This window comes from Mirounga leonina, unplaced genomic scaffold (assembly GCF_011800145.1).
Source record: "Mirounga leonina isolate KUSES-001 unplaced genomic scaffold, KU_Mleo_1.0 Mir_165, whole genome shotgun sequence".
In the NCBI taxonomy this organism is placed as follows: domain Eukaryota; kingdom Metazoa; phylum Chordata; class Mammalia; order Carnivora; family Phocidae; genus Mirounga; species Mirounga leonina.
In genome coordinates, this window is record NW_023270415.1 from 46,242,793 (window position 1) to 46,258,454 (window position 15,662).

The 15,662-nt window shown below is 39.0% G+C and overlaps 1 protein-coding gene across 11 annotated transcripts in view; it reads right to left on the reverse strand.

Annotated features, from left to right (window-relative positions):
* Positions 1–15,662, reverse strand: part of RGS22 (regulator of G protein signaling 22) — a 122,104-nt gene that overhangs the window by 94,126 nt on the left and 12,316 nt on the right. For all 11 annotated transcript variants that reach the window (XM_035011628.1, XM_035011623.1, XM_035011626.1 and 8 more), the window contains exon 3: positions 12,096–12,158. In XM_035011628.1, coding sequence (XP_034867519.1) covers positions 12,096–12,158 — 63 coding nt within the window. The remainder of the gene's footprint in view (positions 1–12,095; positions 12,159–15,662) is intronic.

The window sequence follows — 15,662 nt, forward strand, 5'->3', positions numbered from 1 at the left end:
TCCCGTTATCTCTTTCATCCCCAGGAGCCATGAAAGCTAAAGTCCCCCTTGCCCAAAAGGATAAAATTAAGTACAATGTGTTCTTCATTTAAGACTATTTCAACACCACTCCTCTCACTGTGAAAAAAAAGAGAGAGAGAGAGAGTGAAAGACAATAACATTTCTGAGCTTTTCTCAGTAATTACTAAATGCTGCCAACTTTTATTTAAAGTCAGTCAGTTAATATACAACAGTCAGGAGTCTTGAGTTTGAATGTCAGCTTGCCAATAAGTAGCTCTGTGACTTTCAGTAAATCGTTAAACATGTGTGGGGCCTCCATCTCCTTAACAAGTAAATATTGGATTGGCTGTCTGTGTCTTTTCACATTTTGCCCTCCAAATCTAGAATCAGGTTCCTTTTTCAGAGTATGAACTTATTTTAGAATACCTTTCTTGAACTACGTACTCATGTAGATTCATTTATGTATTTTTAGCCAGGTGGTAGAAGACATCAAGCCCTTCCCCTTGGATCAATAACTGTCCTAGGGAGAACATCAATTCTTTCAAATTTTACTAAGAGATTGCTAGATATACTATAGTTAAAATTTAATAAATGGCAGGATGTCATAAAATGGGTGTTAGAAATATATATATATGTGCATATATATAAATACCCATATATGTGTATATATATACATACATATTCTTCTAATGTCAGATAACATCACATCTCTAAAGTCTGAGTGTCTCCCCTTCTAAGGAGTTTAAAGTGCATGGACAATAGGGTTCAATATGAACGGCAGTCTACAGGCCCAACGTCCTCAGGGCTAAGATTTCCCCCTCAAAAATGACAAGTATAGCTCAATGGACAAGTATCAACAATTACCAGTAAATTATGTATAAGGTTTCTTCAATAAACATATTTAATTGCATCTGTCTTTCAAACATGAGATTCACACAGGCATCGCTTACCTGAATGTCAAATATTATCTGTGAATTATACTATCACTAGACTAAACAGATAAATGAGTCTGCTGATATCAGAGACAAGATTCAACTGGTAAGAGAAAGGAACTGAATTAAATGTGGTAAATAATAGACATAAAATATTAACTGGGGAGAGGGAAATGGTACAGTCGACGGCAAAAGACCATCTGGAAAAGATTTCTTCTAGTACTGAGCATCCATGGAACAAGAGGGCAGGTTTGGTCTTTATTTGTTCTCCTTTCTTTTTCTGCCTCTTACCCTCACACCTGGTAGACAGGGGAACACAAAGCTGTGATAATCCAAAGCAAAGAATGCCAGTAGATAGTTCTATGAACAAATAAAATATTTCCTGCTATTCATTTTAAAAAAAAATGCTCCATCCAGCAAAAAAAAAAAAAAAATAGAGGGACTATGACACTCTAAGCCCCTCAGTAGCCAATGTTACTCACTAATAAATAGTTACTGTACAGTTGGTAGAAATAATAGAAGTGACAAGAACTACTGTTTTTTGGAACATCTACCTAATGTGCCAGGCATGTGACAGACACTTCAAATGCTCTATCTTGAATCCTTCCACATTCCTGAGATCAGTCTTTATAGAAAGTAGACACCCAGGATGGTTACATGATGGGCCATGGATTCAGAGCTATGAAGTGCTAGATCAGGGCTACTGAAATAGGTCTATCTGGTCCCAAAGAATGCATTTCCCCTTCTTTACCATCATATTGCCTTACATCTGATAAAACTAGCATGCACTCACCACCTTCTCTAGGCCAGGCACTGTGCTATGCAATAACCCTATACAATTAGTGGAACTGGGGTTCAAATCAAGGTGTTTTACTAGTAAAGACACAGAGAATTGAAACAGCATGGTGTATGTGGGTCATTTTAAGCAGTTCCATGCAGTTAGAATCTAACTAGACGAGTTCACAGTTGAAACAGTTTAAGGAACAGAGGAAAGACTTGAGGTAGCTGAGGCAGATAGGACAAGATCATGGAAGGCTGTGCATGCCATTTTAAGAAGCATAGGCTTATCTTGATCCTGTGGGAAACAGTGTGGGATGGGAATATTCCAAATTGGAGAGTAAGTAACATAATCTGATTTGGGTTTTTAGGAAGACTCTCCAGGTAGCAGTCTGGAGTGTTGTTTGCGGGCTCTGGAGTTGGTGAGGTACTGAGCTCCCATCCCACAAGCTGTTGCGATCGGAGCCAGGTTCGGTGTGGTAATTATTCACTCTCCTGGATGGGTTACTGTCCCATCCAGGGACACACACACAGGCTAGGGCAGGCTTTAAGGCAGGTGGTCAGCAAATTTTCATTTTCAACTCACAAACCAACTCACACACCAAACTGCAGCTGAAAAAGGTTAAGCGATCTCTTCGTGGATTTACAAGTCCCCTAGTGAGCTCACTATAGAACTCTGGGCTCATGACAACCACCCGCCTTAAACCCAGGGCTGACACATAATTTCAGTAGGCGTCGGTAGATGCTGTGGATTAGCTCACTCAGGATCTGTTCCAACCTCCTGAAATGCAGAATCTGGACAACTAAAAACTCTATCACCCAGGTCCCTTGCAAGTCCAGTTTCACGTGTGATTTAGGTTCTGCTAGTCATGTGCACAAAATACTGAAATTCTGAAGCAAGTCAAGTGGGGAAAGAGGCAAGGTCTGTTCATTCAGAGGAAGGAAAGCTCAAGGACATAAACAAGTGAAAGTGAGGAGAGAAACTGGACAAAAAGAAGTACTTTATCGAAAATAAAAGACAACGGAAGGAAAGCTATAATTAATTGTGTTCATGATTAAATGACATGAAATGACCCCAAGTATTTTTTTAAAAAGAAATGTAGCTATATGTAATATATTTACAATTTTTAAACTTAAGACTTTATCTCAGTGGAATTGAAATGTGATAGGGTCTTTGCCACAGGGAAATAAGTGTTTTCCTGCTTTAAAAGCCATGATTTCCAATGGATCTCTGCAGGTCCTTAACAATGCCATGATTCTAAGTTTATAAAAGGGGCAAATAACGGATTCAAAGCTTCGCCCCATTCACTTATTTCAGCAAAAACAAAACTTTTGAAGGCCCAAGTGTCAATTAATGTCCCAAGCAAAGAGGATACAAGCTGAATAAAACATTGTTTCTGCCCTTGCAGGAACAATACATGGTCATTCATTTTTCTCTATGATGAAGAGAGTCAACAAAATCCCGAAATAATTTGAATTAGTGTAACATGCAAGCGCTAAAGGGGAAATCTGTCCACAGAGACCATGGTACTAATACTATTTTACCTAGTTTAGTTATTGTACTTTAAAAGGGATTTGGCTAAACTAGGATCTATCCAGGAAAGGATAAACAGAATTATTAAATGGAAGCAATGTTGAGTAAAATTACTTTGCTTTTCTGGGATTTTTTTTTTTATCATAAAAGGGTTAATTAAACAATCCCAAGGTGCCTTCCATGTTTGATACTCCATTGGTCCATGATTGTCTCTCAGGAAAAAAAGAGCCTATATCTTCTTTTTTCTTAAAGATTTTATTTTATTTATTTGAGAGAGAGAGAGATAGAGAGAGCACAAGCAGGAGTGGCAGACACAGGGAGAGGGAGAAGCTGGTTCCCCCCTGAGCAGGGAACCCGATGCCGGGCTAAGTCCCAGGACCCCGGGACCATGGCCTGAGCCGAAGGCAGACACTTAATCGACTGAGCCACCCAGGTGCCCTGAGTCTATATCTTCTGCTTTCTAATAAGATCACCCAATTCCACTGTTCCTTTGTTATTTTACTCATTCATTCAATAAGTATTTATTAAATCCTTATTAAATGAGATAGCATGATAGATGATACACTGCTACATTGAGTGAGCCAATCCAGAGCATTCTCCACAAAGCCCCAAATGAAATGAATGAGACGTAGATCTGACCTCAGGTTATGCTGATCCAACAAGAGAAGGAAGATATGTAAGTACACAGAGACAGCAAAGACTCATCCCACAAGGCAATGAGCCCTACAGTGGGCACATAAGGTGAAATCATATTTAGTCAAAATTATCCTTTGAAATCCTTGAGAAGACCCATAAAGTATAATGTCCTACCTCTCAAGAAGCTGCTCACAGTTTTTCCTCTGGTGTTGAAATGGGTCATAGATTTTTCAGTTAGGAACCAGATAAAATGGTGGGCTTGTGTTTAAAGCTCATGTTATATAGAGAGATGCATGTTTAACACTAGAATCCCCCTCAGCATGATCAGTTGACTACACTAGGAGAGGCAAGCAGGAAGAGACCCCTGAGGGAACAGCAGGTTCTCATCTTCCATCTCCCACCCTCATCAGGATGCTCATGGACTGCTATATGTGTGTTTATGAATTAGTACAACAGACAAAATCATCTTCACTCTTTAAATCACCCTCACTCTCTCTGCAGAGCGCAAATAATTCATTTTGAGTAATAACACATGTATATTGATGAACTGCAAGCAGTTTGACATTGCTGAAGCTTACTATTCAAGAGGGGAGTAACAGGATATAATCCTAGAGAGAAAGGCAGAGGATGAGTTCATCAAGGACTTTCTATTTTTTTTTTTTTAAAGATTTTTATTTATTTATCTGACAGACATAGCGAGAGAGAGAGCACAAGCAGGGGGTGTGGGAGAGCGAGAAGCAGGCTTCCTGCCGAGCAGGGAGTCCCATGTGGGGCTCGATCCCAGGACCCCAGGACCATGACCCGAGCCGAAGGCAGACGCCCAACAACTGAGCCACCCAGGTGCCCCAAGGACTTTCTATTTTATGCATAACTCTCAACTTAATTCTCTCCAATCCCCGGTTCTCAGAGTGTGGTGCCTAGACCAGCAACATCGGCATCACCTTGGACCCTGCTAGAAATGGAATTCTCAGGCCCCTCCCTATAATCCAAAACTCTGAGAGTGGGGCTTGGCTTTCTGTGTTAACAAGTCCTCAGGTGACTCGGATGCATGTCAAGTTTGAGAATCACTGCTTTAGGATGATGGGGAGCGAGTGAAGTTTGCAGCTGGGGAGAGACAGAATCCCAGTCAAAACAAACTTCAACGCCCACCTCTGTCCCCTACTTCATGTAGACTTTGCTGTGTATTCATGTAAGTGGAGGGACTGGCCATCTATGTTCTGTACACAGAAGAAAGAACCCTGGTCTTTATTATGCAAAGTCCTACTTTAAAAAAAAAATCTCTCTCACACATCAAATCCTTTGTTTTCACCGTTTCTCAGCCTATCCACAAAACTCCTACAGTTGGTTTAGCATGTGACAATAAAACACATGGAAGGTGGGGGAGAGAGAAATGAACGATGTGGGAAGTCAGTCCTTTTCCCAAAAAAGCTGAATAGGCTGATTTAGAGAACGTTCAGCTTTTAATCATATGACAGGAAAAATCTTCAGTTTGAGCCTCAAACCCAATCCTCCGCAAGCTGTTGCAGGCTGCTCTTTCCCTTACTTAATTTTCTTATTTCAAGGGTATCATTTTCCAAATGTTCTAAAACGAATTGACCTGAAGGTGGTGAAAGCTAACTTTGTAGTACCAGTCATCCATGTGCGAAAAATATTTTCACAGAAAAAGCAAGTGCACAAAAATATTTTTACCACAATAAATTGCTGGTTCCACATTTCTTTGAGGAGAGGAAAAAAAAAACAACAACAAACCTGTGAATAATTAGTGATGTTGCTTAAACTGCCAGCAGAGCACCACTGAAACTTACCGGGTGCCAAATTATTTAGCTGAACAGTATTTAAATTAAAAACTAATGACTAGGTTAATTTAATACATGTTCATCTCTGCTCCAACTCCGTCTCTACTAATTGAGCTCTGAAGCTGTATTTTAAACATGCATCCATCCTAGTCAGCGAATGAAAAACATGTGACTACTTGAATATAAGAAGTCAGTTACCAATGACTTCTTTCAATCTAAGTTTTTATTGGCATTTTAGATGTTTAACCATAAGCTGTTTACTGGACACATTCACCAACAGGATGGAAGGAATAGTGTGCTACATAAAATGCATAGAAAATATCCTTAGTTGGGCGCCTGGGTGGCTCAGATGGTTGAGCGTCTGCCTTCGGCTCAGGTCACGGTCCCAGGGTCCTGGGATCGAGTCCTGCATTGGGCTCCCTGCTCCTTGGGAGCCTGCTTCTCCCTCTGCTTCTCTCTCTCTCTCTCTCATGAATAGATGGATAAAATCTTAAAAAAAAAAAAAAGAAAGAAAATATCCTTAGTTAATAAAAGGAGTCACATTAGGTAATTTGAGTGCTTTATGTTTGAGCTACAAGGCTTATCAAAACACCCAGAGGTATAAACGCTGAACTAAGCAGTACCACCTAGGCTCCATCAACATCTTTAAAAATCAATCTCTGAGATTTAAATTTTGGCAGCGGAAGACCCGAGCCCTGCATCCCCCTTCATGCCACAGATTCCCCAAATCTCTCCTCTCTTTTTTCTCTCTCCTTCTGCTTACCCAACAATCCATCCAACATATAAATCCTTCATAAAGCTGCAAGAAATTATAATAGTTTACAGATTAAAGAAAAAAAGTGTGGAGAATCAGTCCCCAAAAAAGAAGTTATGTAAAATTCCAAAGGCACATAGCTAAGCATGGTCTGGCAAACACATGACATACCTATCCTTGCAAGGAGGGTATTGAACAGGCCACCCCTTCAGCTTCTGCAAACCATAAATGTCACAAACATTCTAAACCACCCACAGAGGACCAACCTAAATCTGTATGTGGGCTCATCTACTCAATCCCACAACAGTCACTGAGCATAAAACACACAAAACAAAACCAAAAGGAAAAAAAATATATTTTCACACTATAGCACAGAAGAAAACTTAATAAGCAAACACTTATCCATAACCAGTTGACAGAAAAAAAAAAAAAAAAAAAAAACCTCCCAGACACCAAATGAAAACAATATCTGAATATGAACCTGGCACAAGAACAAACAGAATGATGTTATGAAGCTAGGATTTGGAAAGTGCCATAATCATTTATAATAGCAGCAACTGTCCTGGATTCCCCTCATCAAAATAACATGGAGGCAGGCTACCAGCCATCAATTTCTGGATCTTACAATGTGTCCCATGGGTGTAATGGGGTAATGGAAAGAAGGAGGGTGGGAGCCAGAAAGCCTGATTCCTAGGCCCTTTTCTGTCACAATCCAGTTCTGGGACCTTCGGCATGTCACTACAGATGTGGAAGAAGACTCAGAAGTCTCAGAAATCTAGATGACCGACTAAAGGGACTTCCAGATTGAGAATATTAGAATTGATATCTATACTCTCTATCTATCTCAGGCTTAGATTGTTGGGGTTTTGGGGTGGAGATGGTAGAGGAGGTGAGGCAGAAGATTAGAAGGTTTATTTATTTTTTTTAAAAAAGTCTTACGTGGAAGATGTAAAAATAAAAAACAGAATCATCCTCAAGAAGCTTTGAGAGATACAGAAGAAAGGGACCTATCCTTGACCCCAGGAAATTTATAATGTAGCTCCTGAGATAAAAATAAACAGAGATTAATCAAATTTTCTTGAGCTAGAAAAGTCTGATCTCCCACCTGATACATATATCCCCATAAAACATTCTTTTTTTTTTTTAAAGATTTTTTTTATTTATTTATTTGAGAGAGAATGAGATAGAGAAAGAGAGCATGAGGGGGGGAGGGCCGGAGGGAGAAGCAGACTCCCCGCCGAGCAGGGAGCCCGATGCGGGACTCAATCCCGGGACTCCAGGATCATGACCTGAGCCGAAGGCAGTCGCTTAACCAACTGAGCCACCCAGGCGCCCCCCATAAAACATTCTATCCGAATATCTCCAATCACAGGACGTTTACTCCTGTGAACCATGCTAGCCCTATTGTTCTGTTCTACTGTTAGCACACTTCAATCTTCCTTCTAGGAAAAAATCAATTTCCTCATAGACGCTGGCCCTGGTTCTGCCTTCTAGCTTCATAGAACATGTTAGCCCCTCTTCCTCAATCAGTTTTGAAATATTTGGAAAAAGCTGGTCCATTCCAACCCTCTCAGCCGTTCCCCAACCAGACTCAACACCCACACTTCTTTCAACCCTCCCTCATCTGATGTGCTTTCAAGGGTGTTCATTGGCTAAGACTCCCCAAGTCTGCTTTGCCAGAGCAACTCTTAACCTGGGGCACCAAGAATGGAACACAATATTCCAACTGTGGTCTGACAACTCAGTACGATTCAAAAAAATATTGACTGAGTACCTTCTGTACGCCAGACTAATATTTTTCTTGATTTTAACCATACTTCTGTTAACGCACCCTAAAAACACATTAGGTTTGTTTTAGACCATTTCAGATTACCACAATAAAAACGAAACCAGATTCTGTTACTCAAACTATCAGTTTATTCCTCTGCTGTCGGTTCTATCATCATTACAGGGTAGTAGGAGTTATTGAGTCATGTGGACCTGGGTGGACCCTGTCACTTACTAGCTGAGTGACCTTAAGCTGGAAAAACACTAGTTCACTTGCAATGTTTTATCCAAGAACCTGATAAAAATAATGTGAAAAGTCAAAGCCAATGACAGATTTGTGTGGCACAGAAGAGTATTCTCTAGATTGACAATGATCCACCAGTCTAATTAAGGAGTGACTGCCCCTCGTGTTTCAGGAATGGAAGATAAGATGGTCTAGTTGGTGAAGGATAAAGAGAAACGCTAATTCTGTGCCAGGCACTTAAGCATTACCTCCTTTCATTACGACTTTATAAGATAGTTACACTGTTTTCACAGAGACAGAAACCAAAGAACTCAGTAATTAAAGAATGTGTCTAAGATCACATGGGTAGTAAGCTGAGAAGCTAGGCTCAAGCACAGTTCTGCCTCATTCCTGTTCTAACCATTACGCTGGGGAATGAGTGCAGGAAGAACAGGTGTGGTCAGGTAGTGGGGGAAGAAGGAGGGGGCTTGGGTGAGGCAGGAAAGATCGTGCAGGTGACAGAAGCAGTATGGAGCTAGAGGTGAAACTAGGAAGGTGAGGTGAAGACTGGATTGTAAAAGATCTTGAACTCCATACTAAGGAATGTGGACTTAAATCGTAGGCTATTAAGAGTCAACCCCTACTGGCTATATTTAGAGAACCCGTTCAAATATTTGAAAACTAATTTCACAGATAATGATAAGGGGTTTGGAGACAAATAAAGCAGCATGTAAATAAAGTGGAGCATGTATAATTTTTTTAAAGATTTTATTTATTTATTTGAGAGAGAGAGAATGAGAGAGAGCACATGAGAGTGAGGAGGGTCAGAGGGAGAAGCAGACCCCCCGCCGAGCAGGGAGCCCGATGCGGGACTCGATCCCGGGACTCCAGGATCATGACCTGAGCCGAAGGCAGTCGCTTAACCAACTGAGCCACCCAGGCACCCCTGGAGCATGTCTAATTTTAGCCAGGGTTGGGAGGGAAGATTTCCTGAACGGAAGTGACTTAAATCAGAGAGAAGGTGGTACAAGTATCTCAGGGACGAGCACCCCAGCCTGGAGGGCCCTGAGTATGCTTGGCATATTCATGGTTGAGAAACAGGAAGAGGGCCAGTTAGGCTGGGAAAGAATTAACAAGGGGAAGAGGCGTAGGAAATAAAGATCAGGGGATGAGATGACAAAAGCCAGATCATACAGGAATCTGGATTTTTTTTTTTTTTAATTTTTTTATTCTTATGTTAATCCCCTTACATTACAACATTAGTTTTAGATGAAGTGTTCAGGAATCTGGATTTTATTCTTAATGTAAGGAGAAACCACTTTTGAGGGCTTTGAGCAGGAAGTAACATGGTTCCATTTATCTGTATTATTATTGTGGCTGTTATTGTTATTAGTATGCTTTACTGAAACCATAACACATTAAATTTACGGTTCCCTAAAATGCCAGTCCATAACGCTCCAAAAAAGAGAGGTCAGTTTGGCACACTTATTCTCAGCAAACCCATACTGGCTTCTAATTCTTGGTCAAGTGCTTATAAACCAAACATTACTAATCTGTTCTAGAATCTTGCCCAGAACTTGGTTTGAGAATCCATCATTCTTTCTGCCTGGATCCCCAAATTCTTTTTTGGAAACCTGTGACCATATTTCCCCTTCTTCTATCTTATGGCGTGAAGCATGGGTAGTTAATAGGTAGATTGCATGGTACCATATGCAGATGCAAAGGAATGAGAGATGGTGTGGGGGCGGGGGGGCAGTGGAGAATGAAAAGCAGAAGGATTTGCACAGACAGAAGGGGAAAGTGGCCCTGGTGGGCTGCATGGCACATATGAAAGGGTGAAACTGCAGGGGTCTGCTGGGGTGGGATGAACCCATGACTGAAGTGACACTCTGTCATCTCATCTAAACCCTGAAAGGAATCACGCAAAAATGGTAACATTGTTCCTGACTGGATGGCAGGACTGTGGCTGAATTTTTCTTACATTTAAGGTAAATTTTCTCTAGTATTGTTATATCAGTTCTATAATTTAAAATAGATTTTAAAAAAAAGGTAGGTAGGGGAATTTATGTTCTGGAGCAAGTAAAAGTCAAGATAATCGCAAATCTTGAGACGATGAAATATAAATCTTGAGAAGTTGAAATCAGACCCAATATAGAGATTTTTCTCTTTAAAATGTCACAAAATTGGGAGGAAGAATGCACAATGCAGAGCCTAGAGGAAAGACTACATAATCTGGAAGAGCAAAATTCTGACAGTTTTGTGATACTGCTGAGGTTTTTATATTATATAACTGGATGATGAAAGTTGAAAAATCAGACCAAACAAGAACCCATCAGGTATCCTATAATATCACTCAGTCCTACTGCTGGAAAGAGAGAGGTGTTTGGTGTCTCAACCTAACCCCCATAATGGTTCCAAAGGCCTTGCTAGGCCAAAAGGAAGAGAGAACACAAATTCTTTTGGAAAAAGGAAAATAAGACAAAAAAACAAACAGGCATGCATAGATACATACATACATACAAAAACTAATCTAGGCAAGAAAGTGCACCTACGACTTTCCCTTCAAAAGACATTTTCAGTGGCTAGGCTTTAAGAGGCTTAACATATTATGGCCCACTCCTTTAAAATTACTCATGGGGTGCCTGAGTGGCTTAGTCAGTTGAGCGTCCGACTCTTGATTTCAGCTCAGGTTGTGATCTCAGGGTCCTGGAGTCCAGCCCCGCATCTGGCTTCATGCTCAGCAGGGAGTCTGCTTCAGGATTCTCTCTCTCCCTCTCTCCCTCTGCCCCCTACCCCCCGCTCTCACACTTTTCTCTCTCTCTCTTAAGTAAATGAATAAATCTTTAAAAATAAATAAAACAAAATAACATAACTTGTGAATTTTTTATATTCCAAAATTTCCCTGGTAAATATGTTAATGAAAAACGTTTTCTGCATATTCATAACAAATAATGAAAACCTTTTCTTATCTTTCTTTTTCCTGACATTCCCGATTAACTTTATTTACTAAGCAATGTTTTTATGCACTTCCATTTCACTTTTCCCAACCCCCTTGGTAACTAGTCTATCAGTCATTGCTCCCTAACACTAAAAATCTATTATTTGGCAACCACCTATGTCTTATTTACTAGTGATATAAAATTCTAGTTGACTTAAACACAAGTTCCACTTTAGTATCTGCCTGAGGCGGTGCCAATAATTGCCTGAAGCAAGAAATATAATGGGGCACCTGGGTGGCTCAGTTGGTTAAGCGACTGCCTTCGGCTCAGGTCATGATCCTGGAGTCCCGGGATCGAGTCCCGCATCGGGCTCCCTGCTCGGCAGGGAGTCTGCTTCTCCCTCTGACCCTCCTCCCTCTCATGCTCTCTCTATCTCATTCTCTCTCTCAAATAAATAAAATCTTTAAAAAAAAAAAAAAAGAAAAATTCCACCTTTCTTATCCATCCATTCATTCATTCATTTTTATTGTGGTACAACTGACTCAGCTATCTTCAATAATTCCTAAATATGATTCAAACTCAAATGATTAAGTCCATAAAAAGATATAAACTTTACCTAAATGCTTTAATTAATAGTTTTTAAAAATATCCCTGATAAATTTGTCTTGCAAGATAATCCAGTGATTACAATATTTTGCTTTGATAATAAATTCCATAGAACATAATAATACACTCACTGGAAGGCTTAGGAATTCATTAAAGTAGTCCACAAGGAAATCATCTGTTGCCAAAGAATCTTCCTGCAAAAACATAAAACACAATATTATGCTTATACTAAGATGTTTTAAAACATGCCAATATTATTCTCTAATTTTGCTTATCAATACATTATAAGGTAGATCTTCAGATCTTTTTCAGTCTGTCAACATCGAATCCTTGCTATAAACAGAACACAGTGCTACAATCTCTGGAAGGAAGAAATAACAAAATAGAACGGAGCATACTCTTAGAAGATTTCGCTAGCATACCTAACTGGAAAACAGAACACATGAAAAATACAGCACAGTACTTAAACGAAATGTGGTACAAACCATCACACGTGGTAAATTTCCCACAGACTTATTTTCATACATTTATGTATATATTATTTATATTTATATTATACATATTTTATAAAAATAATGGCAGAATCAATAAAGATAGAACCAGTGTTTGGAGTTAAAATGAAATTCAGAATGCATATTTTTAAAATTGCCCCATGGAAGTGATAAACTAAGGAAAGAAAATATTCTACTGCTTCCTCCTCAGAATGAGACAGCTTTAGTAATTTGAGTCCTGCTTAACTTTTGCATGAAGAAACTTTGACAATGCATATGTTCTAAGCATAAATACTGTATATATTTTTTCCATAACTATCTCATCCACCAACATAGTTGCTTTTAAAATTGGCAAAATTGGAAAACCACTGCCAAGAACAAATTCTCTCTTCCAAATAAAACACCTTATTTTATTAGCAATTGTTTCCATTGTGTCAAAAGCACATCATGGCATATTCTGTTATATATAACGTGTTTATTTTGTTTTTCATAATTATATTTCCACTTTGCAAATCTAACATGAAAGTTGACAATATGTCACAATGCTATTATTTCCATAAGGCTGATTATTTTCTTCTTATATTGGTCAATTTAAAAATTTTGTTGAGTATAGTGTTGCAGTAAAAGGAAGATACTGCAGCATATTAACTTGGAAAATACATTTTTCAGGGTAATTTCTTTAAGTATCTGTAGTGCAATTGAAATAGAGTGATAAACAACCACACAGGATGTCTATCAAGGAACTTACTGAAAATCTATGAGCTTTTAAAACAACAACAAACTAAGAATTTAGTTTACTAAAAATCTCAGTTGATTAGAACAACAAACAACTTAGGATCTCATAAATCTTCTGCATTCATAGTACTGCCTCAGTAATATAGTCTCAAAGAATATATTCTGACTCACAAAGATCTAATAAAGCAGAACAAAGCAGGTAACATTTGGTGAAGGCTCTCTACAGCTAACAAGCTCTCAAATTTTACCTTTCAAAATGACTTTAATTTTCTGGACTTTATTTAGTGAACTACCTACTTTCTGCTAACTCTTAGGAGAAATCAGTTGAATTCAATAAATATTTTTAGGCGCTCCCAGATGGAAGAAGGCACTGCGCTACAATAAGGGTGGCCAGACTTTGCACTACTGGGCTCCTGATAAAAAATCCTCAGATGGGAAGTGTGAGTATTTTTAATTAATAACAGTGGTAGAGTATAGTCCCTTGTTAATTTTTCTAAAATAGCACTGTATTTTTAAATTTCACCTCTAAAAGAGAATGTATATTTCACAGAGTCAGATGGACCTACATATGCTTAGAATTTGGCCGGCCACATAGCCAGAAACTTCTAGATAATCCTCAAATTCATATATTCATTTCCTGATGCCTCACCCTTCTCAGAGACTATAACTCAGTGATTTCTAAACTCTCTGTGATGAAGTAACTGTTTTGTTGTGTTTTTTCCCTAGTCCCTAAGTTTCAGACAAATAACTTGTAAAATACAGTAAGAATGAATTAACTAGGAAATGAAATAAAAGATATACATAATACAAAAGGCCAATTGTTTTTTACTAAATTCAATAGATACAAGCATACTGTCAAACCACCATAAAGTTTCTAAGCGTTTTCTCTCGATTTCTGAACTCATCTCAGCAAGGACTAAGACTCTCAGGCAGCTCTGATCCACAAACCTTCATCAAGCAGCAGTGCCCCGACACCCTGGTGAGCAGTTTGCTTTCAGTAACCTCAGGTCTCCCTGAAACCAAGCCACCCTGTAGGGCATTTCCTTGGCATTCAGTCACACCATCGGGTTTCCATTAACAACTACAGAAACTCAAAGTATTCAAAAACATCAAAATCTGGATTTCTCTTCTGAAGTTGTATCTTACTTTCTCCCCATCTGAAATATCAGCACTTCTGCTGCTATTAGGGAGGTTCTACAATAGAAATAAGCATGAGGGGCGCCTGGGTGGCTCAGTTGGTTGAGCGTCTGCCTTCAGTTCAGGTCATGATCTCAGGGTCCTGGTATCGAGACCCATGTTGGGCTCCCTGCTCAGCGGGGAGTCTGCTTCTCCCTCTGCCCCCCACCCCCGCTTGTTCTTGTTCTCTCTCTCTCTCTCAAATAAATAAATAAAATCTTTAAAGAAAAAAGCATGGTCTCCAAGTGCCATTTGCTCTGTCCTCCTGTTGCACTTTAACGGGAAGGCCTGCACTTCTCTAAACAAATGAGCATTAATTACCTTCCCACTGAAGTTTCTGGTCCAATGTATTCAGACATCTTGTCATAATGAGAATCTTATTCAACCCTTGACTTATTATTTATTTCTCCTTATTTGTTAAGGATCTTAATAAAACCTTTATTCTCAAAACCCTTTATTTAAAAAAAATTTTTTTTAAGCCCTGGATCTGAAGAAGCAGCTCAGTTACTCTAGTAAGTCTCCACAATCTAGTCACATGGCCGTATTAAAATGAACTAAGTCGCCATATTTGGGATTAATATATTCCAAATAACCAATAAACTGGTGATGGTTACTAATGGTACAATGAAGAAGAACACTGAGTTACAATCAATTCCTCCATTACATCATTTCATGGACCCGACTGCAAAATTTGCAACACAGATTCTCTGCTGAATGATGCAAGAGAAGGCAGAGCATTTTTTTCAGAATTGAATACACACTTGAAACCTGTTTTTTTATGTACTACAGGTGTGCCATCTGTGAAAGTGAAGTCAGCTTTTCCGTTTTTAGTCCAAACTTCTCAAGTTTCTTCCTTAAAGAGGGTTAAGCAAAATAGTTTCTATGTGCTGGCTAATTATGGTGGACAAATTTTTTTTGCTTAAAATTTTGTTTTGCTGCACCCTCAAATCAGATAAACTGCAATTAGTTCACCACTCTAAAAGTTGCAAGATATACAGAGAAGACCTTGTAAACAAGAAGGATGAAATAAGATAAAGACAGACATAAACCATAGTCCAAGAAAGAATATGATACATACCAAAAGAAAATTACAATATTAAATGTTTCCTCTCAAAGGAAGGAAACATACTATCTGGTAGGAGGAATCAGAAGAGACTCAAGTAGGAAAATGGCATTTGAAATAACTTCAAATTCTCTAATTAGAAATACCTATATGAGAGGCAATAATGCAGAATACAGAGAGAAATGCATGAGCAAAGAAAGGTGGAAAGTAAAACATAGTAAAGGTGATCACAG